At 38.0% G+C, this 21,733-nt stretch overlaps 2 protein-coding genes across 2 annotated transcripts; one reads left to right on the forward strand and one right to left on the reverse strand.

The window, feature by feature from the left end:
* The first annotated feature begins 1,626 nt into the window (after positions 1–1,626).
* Positions 1,627–5,387, forward strand: psmb3 (proteasome 20S subunit beta 3). Its single transcript, XM_028448214.1, has 6 exons — positions 1,627–1,762; positions 3,449–3,633; positions 3,971–4,078; positions 4,145–4,322; positions 4,485–4,579; positions 5,226–5,387. The coding sequence occupies exons 1-6, from the start codon at positions 1,760–1,762 to the stop codon at positions 5,272–5,274; spliced, it is 618 nt and encodes a 205-aa protein (XP_028304015.1). The 5' UTR covers positions 1,627–1,759; the 3' UTR covers positions 5,275–5,387.
* A 462-nt stretch (positions 5,388–5,849) lies between these two features.
* Positions 5,850–16,396, reverse strand: LOC114468721 (phosphatidylinositol 5-phosphate 4-kinase type-2 beta). The gene is made up of 10 exons (XM_028455767.1): positions 15,839–16,396; positions 11,980–12,077; positions 10,925–11,021; positions 10,692–10,844; positions 9,787–9,933; positions 9,656–9,694; positions 9,416–9,529; positions 8,383–8,644; positions 8,212–8,315; positions 5,850–6,674 (listed from the first exon to the last, which is right to left on the reverse strand). The coding sequence occupies exons 1-10, from the start codon at positions 15,977–15,979 to the stop codon at positions 6,594–6,596; spliced, it is 1,236 nt and encodes a 411-aa protein (XP_028311568.1). The 5' UTR covers positions 15,980–16,396; the 3' UTR covers positions 5,850–6,593.
* Between the last annotated feature and the right edge of the window lie 5,337 nt (positions 16,397–21,733).

The following is a 21,733-nucleotide window of genomic DNA, read 5'->3' on the forward strand; positions in this document are numbered from 1 at the left end:
TCCGATAAGCCAAAAAAACATTTTAAGTCCACGTTAGGGTGGTTCACTAAATAAATTTTCACTAAATTTTTTCAGGTCGCTTTTTGCCTTGTTCTAATTGACATTGTAAACATATGGACCAAAAATTGCTGTACACATTTTCACAATGTTGAAGTTTTTTTTTTTCTATTCTTAGGATTAGTATTTGAAGTGTTCTAATGGTTTTACTAATTTAGTGTAAATACAGGGAGAGACTATTAATGACCATATTTCTCTTTATATCGTTGAAGTTTTTGATATCTTTTAAAGTTAAAGCATTCTTTGGCTGAGCAATCAAAATTGTCCCGCTTTATCAACGTGATATTGACTAAATTTTTGGTACATGTGTTTTTTTCTTATACCGTTATATTGTGAACCACCCTAGTCCACATATAAACTATAAAGGATGGTTACATTGTTGTTTACATATGAAAGGGATGAAATTTGGGAGTTTTAATGTTAAAAGTGCATTGTTTTGGTCTGGCCTGAATGATGTTAAGTTGGGCCTTTTATGGCTCCTATACCAAGTTTGACGCTCTGAAATAGTGACTTTAAAGACTTGGTAACTCAGGAAAATTCATTTTCATGTTTGATGTAATTCTTAGATTGTCTGCCACTGATTATACCATAAAGAATGAAACCTATGGTTCCAGCTTCTTCACAATGAGTCTTAAAGGTGATTGAATTGTGTATAGATTGACTTTGTGGTCGTGTCATATTATTACAATATAAAAGTAAGGCACATGGAGGGTTTATTTAAGAGTCAGGATTTACATGAACCGTTAACGGGCCGCATACCCTCTGTCAGTGGGATCGATATTAGAAGTGATAAATGTACGTAAAATAAGTCCAAGAGGTACATTTTTCTGGATCGCTTTCCAATTCTTTATTGGAAAAATATGACTTTTAGTCTATACATTTTCTATTCCAAACGAGATAAAGGAAATGCATTATAAAATAAATATCTATCCCACTAATTCTTAGAGTTCAAAGTTTGCTCAGATAAGTAGCATTTATGATTTTTGCAAAACAACTGAAGACAAAATACTGCACTTATTTTACAAATGCCCATTAACTGAACTGTTCTGGAAGGATACTGAACACGTTTTGATTAATAATTTGAAAGTTAACAGTAAATCTGACAGCAAAAGATATAATTTTGTTATACAAAAACTACTACAAACTGTGATGATTTCGCTTGGTAAATTCCATATCCATAAGTCTAAATTCCAGAAAACTAACACACACACTACAGCATTCAGCACTGAGTGTAAATAGGACATACAATCTATCAAATTAATCTTTATTGAGAAGTTAATCTACACATTTCAATTTGATAAATGATTTATTTAAAGATTAGAATTCTGACTGGTTTGTAACCTCTTTAATCTAAACTGATCTACTTTATACAGTGCCTCTTTATTTTTTTCTTTCTATATTTTTCTCTATAATGTCATGTTCTATGCACTTATTTTTTACTATTACTGACAAACATGAATTTACTGTGCATAACATTCAATAAAATAAATAAGGTACGTGGAAAACTTGCGACTGCGTCCGGAAAAAGTCCAGTGGTCACGTTACCGTCTGTACCAATCAAATGCTGGTGACGTCACCTGACTCGCGCAGACGCAAACGCTTGACAGTGTGTGCGAGTCACTGCGGGAAGCTAGCGGCTAACAACGAGCAGAGTAGAGTCTTTTTCTATTTTTAGTTTGGATTTTTCATCAAAGCCTTCACGATGGTAAGAAAGTTTGTCATGACTTTAGATATTGGTTGGTCAGGTTTACCATAAAATGGTGTAAAAGTAATGAATATACCCTGAATGTTAGGGGAAGCTAGTAGCTACCGGCGGCTGCTAACTGACTGCTAACACCCTTAAATAACTATAATATAAACTGGCTTTACAAGTTAAAACCTGATGAATAGTGTTTTATTTATTTTGTACTCTCAAAATGACTCATGTGGGATGTGCTTATGTGTAAGCATTAGTTAAAGCCGATTTAGCATGTGTACACCGATTAGCAATCACATCATGATGATATGCAGTTTTTATTCCTTGAGTTGATAAATTTACTTTTACCATCATTATTTCGTGACTTGTCTTTTATAAAAGTAAATACGATTTACAGATAATTGGAAGCAGTCTCCAATTTGTCAATCTAAATGGATTACTTTAAACTACAGTGTGCACTGACATTTGTTTTCAATAGCTCAGTGAGTGCATTAGAGTTAGCATGAAGCTAATTTCCATCAGTAGTCCTTAAACATAGTAAACAAACCGTAAACACTAAAAACCATCAGCTCTAGACTAGCATACAATCAGTAGTTTTTCGTTGATAGGGTCTGAATTTCACTTTCACTTCTTTGTAACCACATGTTTTTACACTAACAATAATAATACGTTGTAAAAAACAAACAAACAACTGAAACAATAGTCAAGATGTATTTTAAAGGTCATATTTTATACTGCTTATAACATTTCACATAGGTTTCAGCGGTCTAAAGTCACTCATGAGCTCCCCTATTATCAGGCTCTTTCTTCCTGGTATGCAAATGAGTAGTGTCCGACCACGCCCACATCACGTCCCGCTCTGGGATTGATTATCTCCTTATTTTGTTTGCTTTTGCGTGTGAATGGACACGTTAGCTTCCGTGCTAATTGTTACACTGACATTTTAAACAGCTAGCAGCAGCTTATCATGCTAGTTAGACTTATGCAGTAAAAGAAAGACAAAATAATATGAACTTACATTTTCCATGTTTGTGCTGGAGTCATGAAGTGTTGGCACCGCGTTGTCTTGCTTTATCCAAAGTTTTTAAGCTAGCGCTGTACAGGCCCATGTTCTTAAAGCAGTCCTCGATGGAATGCCGAACACACACACGTTTGAGAATGTCTTTTGGTGCAAAACCATCAAAGATAAAAATCCAGCCACTGGGTCCTGACTGAGAGGCTCAGCTGAGGCTCGTTCTGCCTTAGTTAGTGAAGGTGGAGCCCACCTCCCTGTGGGAGGGCTAGTAGGAGGAGTTAATCCTATTATGACATCACAAACAGAGCAAACTCAAAATGTTAACATTTGGAGCCTCATAATGAGGCTATGGATTATGGCGATGCATATTAGTTAGAAATCCATTTTATTAAATTTGAACTTTAATAGTTTTATTTTATTTTAATGAATACATGTCTAACACATTTTTTTTCAAGAGTAATTAGAATTATTTTTTTTAAAGTTTGAGAGAAATTCAATGTAATGTTCTTGAAAATCTAAATATTGACATTTATGTACTTTTTGTTTTTTGGGGGGGGAAAACATGAATTTATTTAAGAATAAATATTTTCATCAGAAGCTCAACCTTTGAGATTTAAAAAAGTCATTACATTAATCAACATGAGTGTTATTAGTATGATAATGAATTGTCTCACTCTCAGTCCATTATGTCGTATAACGGCGGGGCCGTCATGGCCATGCGGGGAAAGAACTGCGTGGCGGTAGCCTCGGACCGGAGGTTTGGAATCCAGGCTCAGATGGTCACCACAGACTTCCAGAAGATCTTCCCCATGGGAGATAGGCTGTACATCGGGCTGGCCGGACTGGCCACTGACGTCCAGACAGTGTGAGTGTCTCCAACCGTAATCATCATCAAATCCATGTAAACATGAGTAAAATACGATAGTTCCATACTCCTGAATATTTTTCCCCGCTCACTAGTCGTTTAAAAAAACTGCCCTGACGTTAGTTTAACAATTATAGAATCATCTGAATTATGCAAAGATTGGGGGCGGGGGGGTGGGGGGGGGGCGGGGGAACTGAGATAATCTGCTGGCAGATTTAATCTTTTACGTGTAAAAATTAATTCAATAATATTTATATTGGGAGTTAATTGCTTTTTTCTCTTAGTCTCACTTGAGGTTTTTACAGATTAAGTGTTGAATGTGTGTTTCTATCTTTAGAGCACAGAGGCTAAGATTCCGGCTGAACCTTTATGAGCTGAAGGAAGGACGTCAGATCAAACCCAAGACCTTCATGAGCATGGTGTCCAACCTGCTGTATGAAAGGAGGTAGGTGTAGTGTGTGTGTGTGTGTGTGTTTGTGCACGGGTGTGTTGACTCTGACCTTCTCCTCAGGTTTGGCCCGTACTACATCGAGCCCGTCATCGCTGGTTTGGACCCAAAGACATTGGAGCCCTTCATCTGCTCTCTGGACCTGATCGGCTGTCCCATGGTTACTGAGGACTTTGTCGTGAGTGGAACGTGCTCGGAACAAATGTACGGCATGTGCGAGTCCCTGTGGCAGCCCGACATGGTCAGTCTTCTTCTACTACTTTAATTTATGTAGTTGGTTTTGTCTATTTTTAGGGTGAACTTTGAGAAAGCACTGTTTCTTTGAGGTTGAATTATGTATTTAGTGAAGAACTCTTAACGTTTTGAGGAAAGTGAAGATAAGCGTTCCTCTCTGTTTGTACAGGAACCAGAAGACCTGTTTGAAACCATTTCTCAGGCCATGCTGAACGCAGTGGACAGGGACGCCGTGTCCGGTATGGGAGTCGTCGTACACGTCATGTAAGTTCCAAAAACTCAAGCACGTTTGTATCGTTTTAGGGACTTTGATTTTCAAAATTCTGTTAGTTTATTCATTTCGGTGACAGTTTTGGTTCCATTTCATCTTTTCCTGTTTAGATGACTTTAATGGCTAATAAACTTGTACAAAACATGCTAGCTATTGTCAATAAAGTCAACTGTTATTATTATTTTTTTTAAATGTATGCTTCAGTCGAGGGTTATACTGAAAACATGAGATTACATCGCGAGACCGTCAGTTCGCAGGAATAATACCATGGAAATGTGTGCTATAGTTCCAAAATGTGGAAGCATGGATTACGTCTGATATTTACAAGACATCCTGCACAGCTGTGAGATTTTGAGTGAAATTCAACATATTTGTAATATTTACCAGACATTCAGTCCCGTTTTCTGGGGGGAAAATAGCGTGTAAATTCCTGATATTTCCATAATATGCATGTGAGGTATGAGGTTTTTCCATATCATATCGAGGCCTGATTTTAAAGAAACACATTTCTATTAATGGTTCCGATTGATTTCTTCGTTTCAAATTGTAATTTGAATAGCATTTTTTTGATAAAAGACCCTGGATGCCGCTTATCGCGATTGTCACAGTTTGACCGTTTGTTTTGTTTTGTTTTTGTAGTGAGAAAGACAAGATCACCACTAGGACTCTGAAAGCCAGAATGGATTAGAGCTTCAGCTCCTGCTTTGTGCATCACATCCTGATATTTTGAATGGAAAAAAACCCTCAGTCTCTGTTTTGTTACTTATGAATATTGTTCAATAAACACCAGTTTAAACACCAGAAGACTTTGGATTTCATTGTTGATGCTTAAACAAAAAAAAAGTGACTTCCACCTTAAACTACATTATTAATGAACATCGTTTTTACCCTTAAGTTGCAACAAAGTCTTTAATATCTTCGTAATGTAAACATTCTGTTTAAGGATTGTAATTTAAAAAGCTTTGATTTTACTCCTAAATGTGGGTCAGTTATTTTAAGACATTCTCCATATTAAACAATATTGCAGAAGGAAAAAATCAATTAAAAAAAATGGTTAACACATTGCAAACTTTTGAATACTGTAAAGAAAAGCTCTTTTTTATAGAAAAAAATTGTTAGAATTTGACACTTTTTAAGAGTTTATTCAACGAGTGGAAACATTTAATTACATTCTATTCCAGTAAGGCAGATGTTTATAGCTGTATAAAATAAAAAAAAGTTAAACATTGTGCACGTGACGAAGAAGCAGACGCATCCAGACGATAAAAACAAGATAAAACTCCCTTTAATATGCAATGAATCATATTCAAGTAACCTTGTTTTCCTAATGTCTGTCGGTAACAAAACAATACTGTATACAAACAAAGTTGCTACATTAATGTAAACAAGACAAAAATTATCCTTATGATGGTAAAACAATTGCTGCAGAATTCCCCTTTTTTGTGTGAATTATTCAAACCTGAGCTCATGGCTCAAAAGTGGAAAATATTCAGAAACGATATGGCAACAAAACATTTAAACACTGATCCTTTTTTTTGTTTGTCCATTTTTTTTGTTTATCCTGAAGCTCTTAACACTCGGAGGCAAAGTTTAGTGGTTTGATGTCTCGTGTACAACGTCAGCCATGCATTTTAGACACTGCGTTGGTTTATTACACGTTTATACATCGTATGTGTCGGTTTGGAGGAAAATCCCTCATGCAATCTGACAAGAATTCTGTGTGTTTTACATCTGTGGGGTCGAAAGAAAAGGACAGACGTGAACAGAAAGGAGAGACTCTACTGACAGACTGACTGCTGATGAAGCTGACACACTCGTTCAAGGCATTAGTGAGAGTTTCTGTGCTGCTGGCGTGACGAGTGGAGAAAGAAACCCGCCCAGGGAGATTATCACGGTCCCAATGCAACGGGGAGAGGGAGGTGATGCTTTGGGTTTGTTTCGCTGTTTTGTATCCGGAAGGAGAGACGACAAGCAGACACTGAAGGGGGGAGTGGTTGGGGGTTGGGTCTAAGCCAGGATGTTGGACATGAACTCGTAAAAGCGTTTGGAGTACTGCTCCGGGTTCACCGTGGAGATCTCAGCCCCCGCCTGGGAAACGAACAGTGAAAACATGCAACTATCAAGTAAAACTAAATGCTTTATGTGGGTTATACAGTATAAGTGTTAAAACTAGGCTACATAATTGTTGAAAATCCCCTTTTTTTTGTTTTAAAAAAAAAAAAAAAAAAAAAGCTTTGGATTTTTCTGCTTTGACACAGTTTAGATCCTACTGGTCTGAATGGAGACTTAGAGTAGTGACAGTGTATCTTAGATGAAATCACCTTCCTATATTATTTTCTTCTGTGTTTTACATTGGTGGTATCTAATATAACAGCTATTCCATGTATTTTAAAGGAATAAGTGCAAATTAAAGCTCCTTTCTTAATGCATGGCTGTGTTCAAAATGAGTATATACTGTCTACTATATACTATAACTATGATTAGGATGAAGTACAGTATACGTCCAAGTTTCCCAAGATGCATTTTGAACCTACAACAAAAAACCTGAAGCACACTGAGGCTAAATATCTCTGAAAGCTCTGAACACATTTTAAGTGCGAAAGTGACCAAGTAGAACATCGACATGTGCTCATTTGATCCATAAAACTCACGGAAACACATTTAATTTCAAAAGTGCTATTGACAAAACTTCCGGTTAACGTCAAAACAAGAGCCCTATTTAGAAAAGTGTTAAAAAACTAATGGAGGACAAAAAGAGATGCTTTTGTTTTGAAAAGGGATGTTTCATTTTTAGCTTGAAGCCGGTCCCGGACGATTTTACGTTCGGCTCGCAATGCATCATGGGGCGGTTGAGTGTGACTAGTGTGCCCACCGTGCATACTTAAAAAAAAGTCACCATATAGTATACATCCGAGTATTACTCGCATACTAAATGTTTTCATACTATCTAATGTGAACGCACTACATACTCATTTAGACCTCAGACTTAGTATGAATAGTATGTAGCTAGTAAGTCATTTCTAACACAGCCCATAACTTTTCTAAATCTGTCTTTACTGTACAGTTAAAGTTATTATGATTCAGGTGACATTTCCCCCTGCTGGACAGGCTTGATCATTGCAGAGTTTTTCAAATAAATATTTTCACTCTTCGTAAGTATTTAATATAAATTAATTGCAAACTTATAAAATTAAATGAATTCATACAGCGTGAGCTAAAATATTGAATAGTGCAGATGTAGTAATATTCGTCAATTAAATAAAAATAGAAAAAGAGCATCACAAATTCACAATTTAAACTCTCAGACAAAACAGTAATTCACAGCTGTAAAAAATAAAATGATAAATAAAAAAATATGTTTGGTTATGGAACATAGACAATTTAAAATGATCAGTCACAAAATCAAACAATATTAGATTAACCAATGATGAAAGAAGGTGCGTAAAGTGTCTGAGTTTCTTTGAAATTAGTATTAGAATTATTATTAAATAGAAGCTAAAGTAACACAGTAGGTCCTCAGTCTGGTTTTTAAGGCTATAATGTAGGAAAGCTTTGGTTAGTTGTGGCAGGTCTGTGTCACTAAGTTAGGAATCATACATGTGCATGTGGAGGACTTAAAACTCACCCCATGTTTCACAGTTTTGGCAGCGTGTGCAGCTTTTTTCTTTGCGTCGTAATGCGTAAGGATGTCGATAATGGCCATGAAGTAGACTTCCTTCTTCACAGCGCCTGAAAGCAAGAGAGAGAATACGTGCTTCACCTTCTACGCACACACAGCGAGGATGGTGGCACTCACAGTCGTGGCTTTTGATTGCGTAAACATCCACCGACGGGTCGAAGTCTCCGGGGGCGAAGAAGCCCCCACAGTTGAGGGGGTTCCCGGGGCTGTCGGGCGGCGTGCCGAAGGAGCCCGTCAGCACGCCTCCCCCCATCCCGTCGTTCTCAAACTCCTCCTCGTCCACCGTGCCCTCCACGTCCATCTCCTCCTGCTCAGCCCGCTCCACGTCGTGGATCCCCACCAGGAGGCTGTAGTCCATGATTTTCAGGGTGGCCAGGAACTGATACATTATTAAACAAAGAAGAAGTAGCAGTCAGCTAGTGTGAGACCACCAGTAAGACCAGGGTTTGAATCCTGAGCCCAAAAAACAAGAACTTTTTGTTCTTACATTCCTATTTTTTCAGTATTTTTGGTTTATATTTTAATGGTCATTTTTATCATTATGTTAGGTATGGCATAGTTAAAAACAAAAGAACTGTAATTTGTCATGTATTGTCATATTTTGATATATTTTTGGTATAATATATCCGGTAAAAATCACCCAGCAATCAATCAATCAATCAATCAATCTTTATTTGTATAGCGTCAAATCATAACCAATGGTATCTCAAGACACTTTACAGTAGAGCAGTCTTAAGGACGGACTCTTCATTTTATGGATACACACATATGCATATATACGTATATACACATACATATGTATCCCACACCCAACATGAATTCATCATGGCGGCAAGGAAAACCTTCTGTTAAGCAGCAGGAACCTTGTGTGGATCCCATTCCTATGATGAACAGCCATCCACGTTATGCTGTGTTGGGTAATAGTGACGATGTTACTAATTTTAGCGATAGTGTTCTAGGATTAAAAACCCATTAACTCACGCACTAGATGTTTGAAAGTGAAGCACATTAAAAAACAAAAATACCCAACATTGTCGCCCCCTGGTGGCCCCAGGAATTTTTCTTTTCAATAGTTGACCGATGATCAGCAACTGGTTAAAAATGATCTAATAAATGGGACTGATGGGGAAAGTGGACATGTTTCTCTCACCTCTACGTCTCTTTTTAGCTTCGCCAGGAAGTACTTCTTGTTGTCGTCCCCTATCTGCACCTTCTGGCCTTCATTCAGGAAGTCATTGTCTTTAAATGTGGGAAGTCCTTTGGCCTGAGCAGACGGAGAGAAATGAGACTGTTTTGATAGCAGAAGGACAGACTTATGTTTAAACTGAATCTGTCTCAAAATCCAGGACATGCTCTAAATAATGATGAGTCAGCTGGAAGAGAACCGCACCTTCTCCTTGTCGCTGGCTTCTCTCGAGACCGTCGACCCCTGTAGAGTCACAAAGAGGAAAGAAATGGAGATCAGAGCCACAGATTTATCAGGATCATGTTGCTTAGTAACCAAAGCCACTGTTCCTGTACCTTCAGGTCGTATTTGCGGTGCACAGTGAGGCGATGGCTGAACACGTTCCGGGTTACCACCATGTACGTTTCCACGCCATCCACCGTCAGCCTGTACATGCCCAGGAACTGAGGCAGCAGCGTGTTGCCGTGACATTCCACGATGAACTAGGATGGAGTGATGAAGTGGAGGCGGAGTCAATCAGACAGAAAGAAACATTAGCTCTTCATCACTTCTTACTACATTTGCTGTCCAGTAAAAACAACAACTAAACCCTCCTGGGCTAACCATTTCTACAGAGCTGTTTCTGTAAAACTAGGGTTTTCAACTGGTGGTCTGCAGGCCAGCAGTGGCACAACAAAGAATTTCCAACAGACCCTGAACACACAACTTTTTGTTTGCTTTATGCATAGACACCTGTGCTTCAGATGAGTGGTTTAAACCCCCCCCGGAACAAAATGTCAATTATATAATGTATTTAATGTTGTGGGCTTCTATGACTTCAGACACAGATGTGTACTTAACACAATGAAACATTGGAATCACAGCTACTTTTTGTAGCTTTGGTGCACAGAAACTATTGCTCATCAAGTGACAATCATAATATAATTTCCCACATTTAAAAAGGGTAAAAAAATGTGACTATTCCTCTTCAAAACTAATGAAAAAAACAACTAAACGTACAACTATACAAATTTTAGTACAGAAATAACAAAACAAGTTCAGTCAGGCCGTTCTTGAGCCCCCTGTTACGATGCCACAAACCCCAGTTTGCAAACCACGGCTTTATACAAAGTTAAATGTTAAATTGTATCCATGCTTTAGTCCTTAGCAGGATCTCCTTTTCTCAGGCACCAGCAGTGTGCTCGTGTTTATTACTGGTTTTGTGTGTTTGGGAGTGAGTAATGAGCACAGGTGGCCCTACCTGGTGATATTTCTTTAAAATGTTGTGCATCTCTGCGATGTCCTCACTGGACACGGTTTTGATGATAAAGCGGTGATCGTAGCTGGACAGGAAGCGGGTTCCCAGTCGTCCCTGGGAGTCGCTGTTTTGCGGCGCGCTCCTGGTCAGAGAGTTCTGGTAAAAACCAATGAAAGAAGACAAAGTTTAGACGCTGCTGATGTTGGTTGAGTTTAATCTGATGGATCATTCATCACCTGGTAGTCCTGGTCGTCAATGCTGAACCGCTCCCTCAGGTTTCTGAACACCATGGGACAGTATTCTTTGAACTTAAAGCGACTAGGCAGGTTTTCTCTGAGAGGAGAAACACAAACACAATGTGATCAAATGTTACAAACCCCATCAATCATTTGCTTCATAGCAGCTACATTTCTTTCTTCAACTGCAAAAAAAACGATTTGAAAATGTGTTCCTTAAACTTAAGGCATTACCGTGTTCACATTTTTTGTATTAGGTTTCAAAAAGCAAGTTTAACAAACAGACTTCACAAAACTGAGTTAACTAAGACTGCATTAGAAACTCAAACTGTGTTAAACAAACAACTAATCCACATTTTAATAAGCTAGTCCAAACATAAGCAACCGGTGGCCCTCAGTTTAATTTTGTGTTGCCCCACAGCAAATACACAAAATGACTTATCCACAAAAACTACAAAAATCACCCCTAAAACACACGAAAAAAAAAAACAATACAAATACAAAAAACAACAATACAAATACAAAAAACAACAATACAAATACAAAAAACAACAAACGCATACAAAATGCCAAATAAATCGGCAAAATAACAATAAAAATACATAAAACAATCCCCAAAACACACAAAAAGGACAATAAAATAAACAAGACAATAAAACTCAAAATGGCAACAAAACTAAAACTAAATTGACAACAAAAATACACAAAATCACCCCCAAAACAAACAAAATGACAAAATAGACAACAAAAACACACAAAATAACTAAATGGGCAAAATGACAACTACAAACAAAATTACGCAAAATGAACCACAAAATGCACGAAAATGACAATAAAAACCAACAAAATTGCAGAAATGACAAAAACACAAAATGGCAACAAAACAAAACTAAACAATAAACTGAATGAAAACAAAAATACACAAAATTACATGATAAAAAATAAACAAAAGGACAAATACAAACAATGAATGAAGTTGAGTTAAAGATGATTGTATTTGTATTGTTCACTTTTCTTCACAGGGCCAGTATAAACATATCAAATAAGGAACGTACTTGTTAAATAGGTGGTTGTCCACTTTGATCTTACTGTAGGCTTTAAAGTCATCTGGCATCAGCATAACTGGTACAGGCACGTTACCCAACTCATTAATCTGGAGACCAAAGAAGAAGAAAAGGACAGAGACGATGACAGGGTGAACAATCATTCAGAGCAAACTCAAGACTTTAAACATTTTACATAGTTTTAAACAACATTTCATGAGTTATTAATGTCACTTTAACACTACGATGCTGTAATGTTCAGGCTAAAGAGTGTGTGCTGTCTTTGGTTGGTGGATATGAAAAAGGAAAAAATGAGAAAAAAAAGGTAGGTATCAAAGAAGCAGTGTCCTTATTTCAAAAATATTTCAGAATAAAAGTGTTTTTAACATTCACATGTATGATTTAAAATAGGAATGAAAAAGTATTGTTTTTCTTCTAGATTCCGAAAACATGTTAATATTGAGATTAAAATCCAACAAAACTCATTAACTGATGAAGTTCCCAAACCTCCAAAGTGAATTCACCATTTCACAATATAAGCAGACCCAGTTATTAGAATTATTATATCAATTAACTTGTCAGACCTTGATGAGATCTCTATGAGGTCATCACTCGTCTTCCCTCCCGCGCCTCAGAAACTCTGGAAGGCGAGTGAGTGAGCGTACACTGCACAACCACACACCCCCAAATTTCACCCACTGAATCCAGGAGGTGCTGCAGTGATAGCCGTAGTACTAGCCGTAGCATTAGCCACTCCATTAGCTCAGAGGCAGCATGTGCTTTGCAGTGTTTTTACTTCACTGCTACCAAATGTGCATCGCTTAACACAGTGACCACTAAATACATGCACCTCATTTCATTTGAAATGAATAAATACATACACCTGATTTAATTTGTAATAATTAAATAAATACATGCACCTGATTTCATTTGTAATAATTAAATACATGCACCTGATTTCATTTGCAATAATTAAATAAATACATACACCTGATTTCATTTGCAATAATTAAATACATGCACCTGATTTCATTTGTAATAATTAAATAAATACATGCACCTGATTTCATTTGTAATAATTAAATAAATACATGCACCTGATTTTATTTTTAATAATTAAAAAAATACATGCACCTGATTTCATTTGTAATAATTAAATACATGCACCTGATTTCATTTGCAATAATTAAATAAATACATGCACCTGATTTCATTTGCAATAATTAAATACATGCACCTGATTTCATTTGTAATAATTAAATAAATACATGCACCTGATTTCATTTGTAATAATTAAATAAATAGAAGCACCTGATTTCATTTGTAATAATTAAATATATTATTATTAATTTTCTTTCTGACTATGCCTTTATTCTTTAGTAATTTATGCCTCTATTCTTACTTTTATGTCTTTATTCTCACTATTTGTCCTTACCCTTAGTATTTATGCCCTTTTCTGACTATTAATGCCTTTATACTTAATATTTTTGCCTCTAATCTAAATTTGTATGCCTTTAATCTAACATTTTGTCTTTATTCTCACTATTTATGCTTTTAGTCTCACTTTTTATTCCTTTATTCTCTATTTCTGTCTTAACTCCCAGTATTTAAGCTTTTATTTTCACTTTTTATGCCATTTTTCTTTTGGCTGGAAGCTGAGATGCGACCTAAACTTTGTGTGTATATACGTGTATGGGATGCATAATGACAATAGAAGGATTCAGATTTGCATTGTCGTTCAGGACAAATCGTGCTCTTATTTTGAAACAGATGAGGCTTCGGTGCAGTTTTGTCCTAATGGAGGTGTGGGAAAAAGTTGTTTAAATGACTCGGGTAAGAATAGAGAAACTGAACAGTTCTGCTTTGCGGTTTCCTGCGTTCAAAGATTAAGATTATCACATGTTAAACTTCAGAGTTAATCCTCGGAAACGAGTACGTCTGGAGATTAAAACACTTTTGTGCTTTAGTTGATTTTGCATCAGGGAAAAAGCAGTTCTCCCAGATAAGAGCCTCAGGTGAACTGGTCAGACCACAATGAGAAGTGACTAAATAAAGGTGCATGGTGCGTTCAAAGACAAACCAGTGCTACAGAAGCCTGTGGTGGAGCTCCAGCCACTCACACACTGCCTACATCCCTCACTGATTCACTGCCTCGGCCAAAAGTGAACGTGACAGATTTTCAGCTCTATTTATAGAGAAGCTACACGACAAGTTCACTGCACCAGAACAAGAAATAAATAAATGACAGTGACTGTGTGTCTAAAAGTGACTGTTATCAACTTCTTCACACATTTCTGCCATTTTAGTTGTTCTTTTTAATGCCCTGTCTTACTTCTGTGGCTGAATTGTATTTTTCAATTATAATTTAAGCTGATTTTTGCTAAGTTTTACACTTGTCTTACTTTTGTGACTAACTTATTAACTTTTAGGATTTCAGGCTTTTGTCACTGTGAAATAAAATCAAGAAAGTGCACCATATATATATAACAGATCATTATCCACATTACTATAGTACTTTAGTTTCAGCTAGTTCCTGATTATTCTGAGACAAGTTTGTCATTTTTAGGCACTTCTCTTTTTTTTTTTTTTTTTTGGGGGGGGGAGTCAAATTGTTAAAATCAATATAAATAATGGACTAGATTGATTACAAACAATTGATAAGCTGCCTTTTAGCAGAAATGTCAGGATAACTATTTCACCAAGTATACAAGGGTAGATAAAACTATTGGTTTGCAGCTTCAGATTTTTAGCAGGAATTGTATTTCCATTAAGCAGTTTTGACAGCATTGGTGCAGGGGATGTATGTGGAAACAATCACTTTATAATTTACTTTATAATTTCATAAGTGAATAAAAACACTGGGCCAAAAATGCATTTAAGACATTAAAATGCGAAATGTATGAAAGTTATTGTCTCACTCAATACAAACTGCACACATCAAACAGGAAGTGGGTTGTACAATTGGGGCTGGGCGATATGAACCAGAATTAATATCTCAATATTTTTTTCTTAAAATGGGAATATAAATCTTGGTAATTTTAAATCAAAAAGTCTTAACTTTTGTTGATGCAAAGGATGCACTCAGTAAACCATCTAACTGTGCTTTTAATGCTGTTTTGAGTAGTGAAAGCAGTTACTCCTAAAACAAGTATTTCAAAACAAAATAAGCTATAAAAATATGTAAATCATTTTAGGTGATACTGTAATGTAATTTTCTATATCGCCAAAATACAAAACTCGATATATCTTGAATCCCCGATAAGTTGCCCAGCTCTAGGCTGTATGTGGAAACATTCATCAATCATTTTCTAATTAATTCTAACATTTCACAAGTGAATAAGAAACTTTTGAACTGGGCTAAAAATTATTTTTTTTTCTTCTTCTTCTTGAAAACACATTAAAAATACTATTCCAATGTATCAGCAGATCATATATAAAAAAATATATACATACATATATATCAAACAGGAGGGGGGATACAACACAACATAAGGTTTCAATTTAATGAAATTTAAAATTTGTGCAGGTGTGTGTTTTTCTATCTTTGCCGCATGTCTGCTTGAGGTCAATCCTAAACCTGGACCTGGTCTACTGTAGTAGCTAAACCTGGATTGTGTTGAGTTCATAATCCAGTGTTGCCGCCTGTCACACCCACCCACTCCAACCACAACACACATGAAACATGCTGTGTGTGTACCACACATGGGGAACCATAGTGAAGCCCAAACATGTCGTTTAGGGCTCAAAGTATTAGGGTGTTGCTCCGTGTTGGTGGAGCCCCACTGACGCGGACACCCTAGCACTAACGACCGGGGCAGAGTCTCGCAGCCCCCGGGGAGCAGTGAGCAGTAGCGGGGCAGTGAGAGCTTACCGTGTGGTTGACCCCCCACATTAGGACGCTGAGGATGGGCTCGCTGGCACGGAACAGTTTGACTTTCTGTCCTATGAAGTGCTTTTTCTTGGTCTTGGTTTTGCTGGCGCTGACGGGCGCAGCGGTGCAGTTAGATGACATGTTGTCCACGACTGTGTCCGTCACAACAAACGATGAAGCTGGGGCGAAGGGGGTTCCGGGACCGGGTTGTGTGTGAGTGGCGGTCAGAGGACCGGGACCAGGCGGGTCGACACTAGGCGGTCAGCGGCGGAGCATGTTGCGCCGTCTCCGCCCTTCCGTCCTCCTCCGAGCAGGCCGCGGCGGAGCCCCGGCAGCGGCTACCCGGCCATCCGCTCCTCGGAGAGCAGAGAGACCGGGAGCGGTGAGGTGTGCCCGGGTGTCGGCTCTGGGTTCCCCCCTGGGTCCGGGACCAAAAACCGGTGCTTGTCCGAGTCAGTTGGGAGCAGGTAATCCCCTCATGATGCTATTGTCAGTAACACACCAACATGCAAAGCTTTCAACGCTCTCCTCAAGATGGCGACCGAGTCCAGACCAAGGTCCACAGCGGCCCCAGCAGGCCAAGAGAGGAACTACAGGGGTCCACCTTCCCCTTCCACTCTTATTTTTAAACATTATTTTGGTTCAGTGGCGGATTATTGTCTTGTTTAGAGCAGTGTTTCTCAAATGGGGATACATGTACTACTAGGGGTATGCAGTGGCACTACAGGGGTCAACAAAGGCAGCGCCTTCTTGTTTAGACATGAGAATAAACTATACAGCTCAAGACTCAGATTTTTGAAAGAAGATGGGGGCCAGTTTTGAGCCTTGTTGGATAGGCTAGGGCCCAATTTCTGGACTATTGTTATTGTTGTTGTTTTTATGTACATTGACCGTTGTCAATAAAAGTACAATCAATAAATAAATAAGCTGCTTACAGTGCTGCACTAATGACATGTCTTTGTCAAAGATCACTCCCAAGTTTCTAAGGCTTGGTTTAGCAGACTGGCCTAAATCACCTAAGTACTGTTTAATCCCTGGAATTGAGTCATCAGGAGCAATCACCAGAGTTTCTGTTTTGTCTGCATTGAGCTGCAGGGAGTTTTCGGTTCGTCATTGTTTTATTGCCACAAGTGGAGCAAGGAGTTAAGCTTCTGGATCTCAGACGGCTTAAAGGAGCAGTAAAGTTGGATATCGTCAGCGAAGAAGTGGTAAGAAACATCACTAAACCTTTGGACAATCTTTCCCAAGGTGGTCAAATACAACAAAAATAGGACAGGACCCAAAACGGAACCTTGAGAGACTCCACACAACAAGTCCGCTGACTCGGACCTTATTTGGTTTGCTGAAACACTAAAACTACACCCAGATGAATATGAGAAGAACCACTGCAGAACTGACCCTGACAGTCCTACTTGATTCCTCAGTCTTCTCAGAAGGACCTGGTGGTTGACTGTGTCGAAGGTTGAGGACAGATCCAAGAGAACCAGAACAGTGCATTTTCCCGAATCAGCAGACATTATACACTTTCAGTAAGGCAGATCCGTAGAGTGTTGTTTACGGAAACTGGACTGAAACGTCTCATGGATGTTACTTTGATCCAGGGAAGATGTCAGCTGATCACAGACCACCTTCTCAAGGATCTTAGACAAGAACGGGAGCTTTGAAATAGGCCTGAAACTATTGAGGTCCATCAGGTCTAAACCAGCTTTTTGTAGTAGTGGCTCCACTATGGCATGTTTGAAAGCATTGGAAAACACACCAGTAGAGGTTAAGAATTTTGGTGACCCAAGGGTCAATTATCTCAAACACTTTTTAAAGAGCCTACGGGGAAAGACGTCAGATGAACAAGAGGAGTGCTTCATCTTGGTCACCAGTGCCGAAATATTGGAAAATGTCACAGTCCTAAATGAGGACCACATGCTGGAGACCGGCTCAAAGACAGCAGGGTACCACACGGAAGGGGCGGGATTTTATCCTTAATCATCTTAATTTTTGGTTTGTGGATTTTCACAGGCATTCAGTCTTTCGACACAGTATCTTAAGACTCAAAATATCTTCATTTATACAAGAGCACGCTTTTTTTACAGACGAGTTTAAAATGTCTAGGCGGAGGGCGAGGAGAAGGCACAGACTGCAGGAAAAACATGATACACTCATTCCTAGTGGTTAGGTTGATATGACTAATACTTATACTAAACTATAATAATACTTGAGAGAGAAATTAACAAATAAAGTGTCAGTCCAAAATATTAAAAACTATAGAAATCAATCTATTCAGGAGCCACTGAATCAGTTTTTTTCAACCTTGGGGTCAAGACCCCATGTGGGGTCGCCTGAAATTACTGAAAAATCAAAAAAAACTTTTACTTTGTGAAATATAAATCTATTTTAACTAAGATGAAGTTTAAAAAAATATCTGAGCTCAAACATGATCAAAAACGAATTTTAGGAAGAAAATGCCTCTTGGGTCGCCAGGAATTTTTGATATCAAAATGGGGTCACGATCTAAAAAAGGTTGGGAACCACTGCACTAAATACTGTTCCTTTCCATTTATTTACAAAATGAGATTCTTTCAAATGTGTATCACTCGTGCATTCCATCATTATGTTCTAAATGTTCCTTTTAAATAGTTTTCTATAAGCAAAATGTTGTAGCATACTTGAGCCAGAAAAGTTTGAGTACGACTGGTTTAGAGTACCGTGTCCTTCACTGGTAAATCAAAAATATCCACAGTCTCAATTATGAGACAAGTCAAAATTATGAATTTAAAAAGTCATAATTACTACATAAAAGTAAGACTGGGCGATATGGACTAAAACTCATATCTCAATATTTCTTCGCAAAATGGCGATATACATTTTGATGTATTTCTAACTCAATGTAGTCTTACCAGTATGGATAATTCAATGTTAAATTTGTTGATGCAAAATGCCACACAGGCACATTTATTAACAAACAACTGCACAATATGTCCCACTTTTGTCTTTTTCTCCTCTAAGGGACAGCACGTGTGAGTGAGTTTTGTAGTGTGGCTTGTTTAGCGGAAGATCTGGGTTAGAACTCACTCAGTAATTCATCTAAATATGCTTTTCATGCTGTTTTGAGAAGTAGCAAAAGCAGCAACTCCTAAAATGAGTATTTACTGTAATACAAAATAAGCTATAAAATAAAAAATTATCGATATTGGCAATGGTGTAATTTTCTACACCGCCAACGTACAACTTGATATATCTTGAATCTCGATATATTGCCCAGGCCTACATACAGTACAAGTCTTAATTATGAGATTAAAAAGTTGTTATAATATTTAAAAGTCATAATTCTTATCTTTTCCACACAAAATAGTGTAATTTACGTGACAGATTTTTGTTTTTTTTTTAATCATTAAAAGTAAGTAAATATATATGAGTTTTGTCATAACTATGACTTAAAACAAGATAAACTAAGATACAATAAGATAAGATCAGTAAAATCCAACATCTCTTCCATAATTAGCAGAGGCACAACATGTTGGTGTAAAGCAGTGATTCTCATCTGGTGTGTTGGGGGCCAATATTAATTTCTTTACCATAAGCCGTCTCCAAAGGCGTTTCAGAGAATTCGGCAGTACATCAAACCGGCCTCACAACCATAGACCACGTGTAACCACACCAGCCCAGGACCTCCACATCCAGTATGTTCACCTCCATGATTGTCTGAGACCAGCCGCCTGGACAGCTGCTGCAACAATCGGTTTGCATAACCAAAGAATTTCTGCACAAATAGTCAGAAACCGTCTCAGGGAAGCTCATCTGAATGCAGTTTGTCGTTGTAAGCAACTTGAGTGGGCAAATGCTCACATTCAATGGCGTCTGGCACGTTGGAGAGGTGTTCTCTTCACGGATGAATCCCGGTTTTCACTGTTTAGGGCAGATGGCAGACAGCGTGGGTGAGCGGTTTGCTGATGTCAACGTTGTGGATGGAGTGGCCCATTATGGCGGTGGGGTTATTGTATGGGCAGGCGTATGTTATGGACATCAACCACAGGTGCATTTTATTGATGGCATTTTGAATGCACATGATACCGTGACGAGATCCTGAGGCCCATTGTTGTGCCATTCATCCACGACCATCACCTCATGTTGCAGCATGACAATGCACGGCCCTATGTTGCTAAGACCTGTACACAATTCCTGGAACCTGAAAACATCCCAGTTGTTGAATGACCAGCATACTCAGCGGACATGTCACTCACTGAGCATGTTTGGGATGTTCTGGATCGGCGTATACGACAGCGTGTTCCAGTTCCTGCCAATATCCAGCAACTTCACTCAGCCATTGAAGAGGAGTGGACCAACATTCCACAGGCCACAATCAACAACCTGATCAACTCTATAGTAAAGAGATGTGTTGCACTGCGTGAGGAAAATGGTGGTCACACCAGATACTGACCCGTTTTCTGACACCCCCCAGACCACCCCCAATAAAGCAAAACTGCACATTTCAGAGTGGCCTTTTATTGTGGCCAGCCTGGGGAACCCCTGTGTAATAATAGCGTTAACCTAACCACTTGGAAAAAAGCCCTAAATCTAAAAATAGGAACTAAGATTATAGCAGAACACCAACATTGTATTCAAACACGATCCACTAGCTACACATAGCTCTAATGGGCTGCTATGGGATGATGTTGAGTCAGACACAATTACACTGATGTCCATCGCATATATGGACATATATATACAGTTTTTCCTGCAGTCTGTACCTTCTCCTTGCCCTCCGCTCTCTTTTCTGTTTCAGGTGTCTTGATGCTGGAGGTGGCGGTTCCTGATTGATGGCTCATGACTCAACTAGTCTGGAACACTTGTATAGACTATCCTTCTATCCTATTCTGTTTGTCCTTCTGTTCACTAACCGAACCAGTTGAAGCCGATGTCTGCCACCTCTGAACCTGGTTCCGCTGGAAATTTCTTCCCATAAAAAAGGGAGTTTTTTCTTCCCACTGTCGCTAAATGCTTGTTCATGTGGATCTTGTTGTGTTCTTTCTTTTTTACCAGGGACTTTATATTTTGTTCAGCACTTTGAGATGACTGTTGTATTTTGTGCTATATCAATAAAGTTGAATTGAAAATTATCTCTGCAAAAGAGAAGTGCTCACTAACACACATTTTGACAGATTTGTGAACAATTTTTGAGAGAAATAGGTATTTTGTGTATATAGAAATGTTTTAGATCTTTGAGTCCAGCTCATGAAAAATAGGAGCAAAAACAAAAGTGTTGCATTTATATTTTGGTTCAGTGTATAAACAGTAGATTTATGTTTTTAAAAAAATTATATGTGTTTTCAACAGCTACATGTGTTTTATATTTTGTTTTTTACAGTTAATTTATTTGCGAGGGTTACAGTTTACTGCAGTAAAAGCTAATAATATGTAATAATTATATAATAATATTAAAACAGGCGTATGGAAAGATAGGATAAGATAAACCAGCCACTTGGAAACTTTGTAAATGGAGTTTGCATGTTCTCCCCATATATGTGCATGGAATCTCTTTGTTTACTCCAGATGAGACAAAAACAAGTTAAGATTTAGTTCCAAAGCGGAAAATAACAAGAGCAGGGGACGAGTTTGAGTTGGGAGATATATTGAGATTAAAAATATATTGAGCTTTCTATTTTGGGGATATAAAAAAATTACAGTATCGCATATTTCGATACACACATATTTTTCTAGCTTATTTTGTTTTAAAATATTTGTTTTAATGAGTTGTTGCTTTCCCTACATCTCAGAACAGCAAGAAAAGCACAGTTTGATGGATTTCTGAGTGCGTCCTAACCCAGACCGCCCCCTAAACAAGCCACACTACAGAACTCACTCACACGTGCTGTCCTATAGAGGAGAAAAAGACTAAAGTGG

The sequence above is a fragment of the Gouania willdenowi genome, chromosome 1, assembly GCF_900634775.1.
Source record: "Gouania willdenowi chromosome 1, fGouWil2.1, whole genome shotgun sequence".
NCBI lineage: Eukaryota > Metazoa > Chordata > Actinopteri > Blenniiformes > Gobiesocidae > Gouania > Gouania willdenowi.

Coding starts and splice junctions, on each gene's coding strand:
- LOC114468721 (XM_028455767.1), bottom strand. CDS start 15,979: ATGTCATCTAACTGCACCGCTGCGCCCGTCAGCGCCAGCAAAACCAAG. Junction 12,078..15,838: donor TGTGGGGGGTCAACCACACG/GTAAGCTCTCAC, acceptor TTTGGTCTCCAG/ATTAATGAGTTGGGTAACGT. Junction 8,316..8,382: donor CGCAATCAAAAGCCACGACT/GTGAGTGCCACC, acceptor TCTTGCTTTCAG/GCGCTGTGAAGAAGGAAGTC.
- psmb3 (XM_028448214.1), top strand. Junction 4,079..4,144: donor AACCTGCTGTATGAAAGGAG/GTAGGTGTAGTG, acceptor CCTTCTCCTCAG/GTTTGGCCCGTACTACATCG. Junction 4,323..4,484: donor CCCTGTGGCAGCCCGACATG/GTCAGTCTTCTT, acceptor CTGTTTGTACAG/GAACCAGAAGACCTGTTTGA.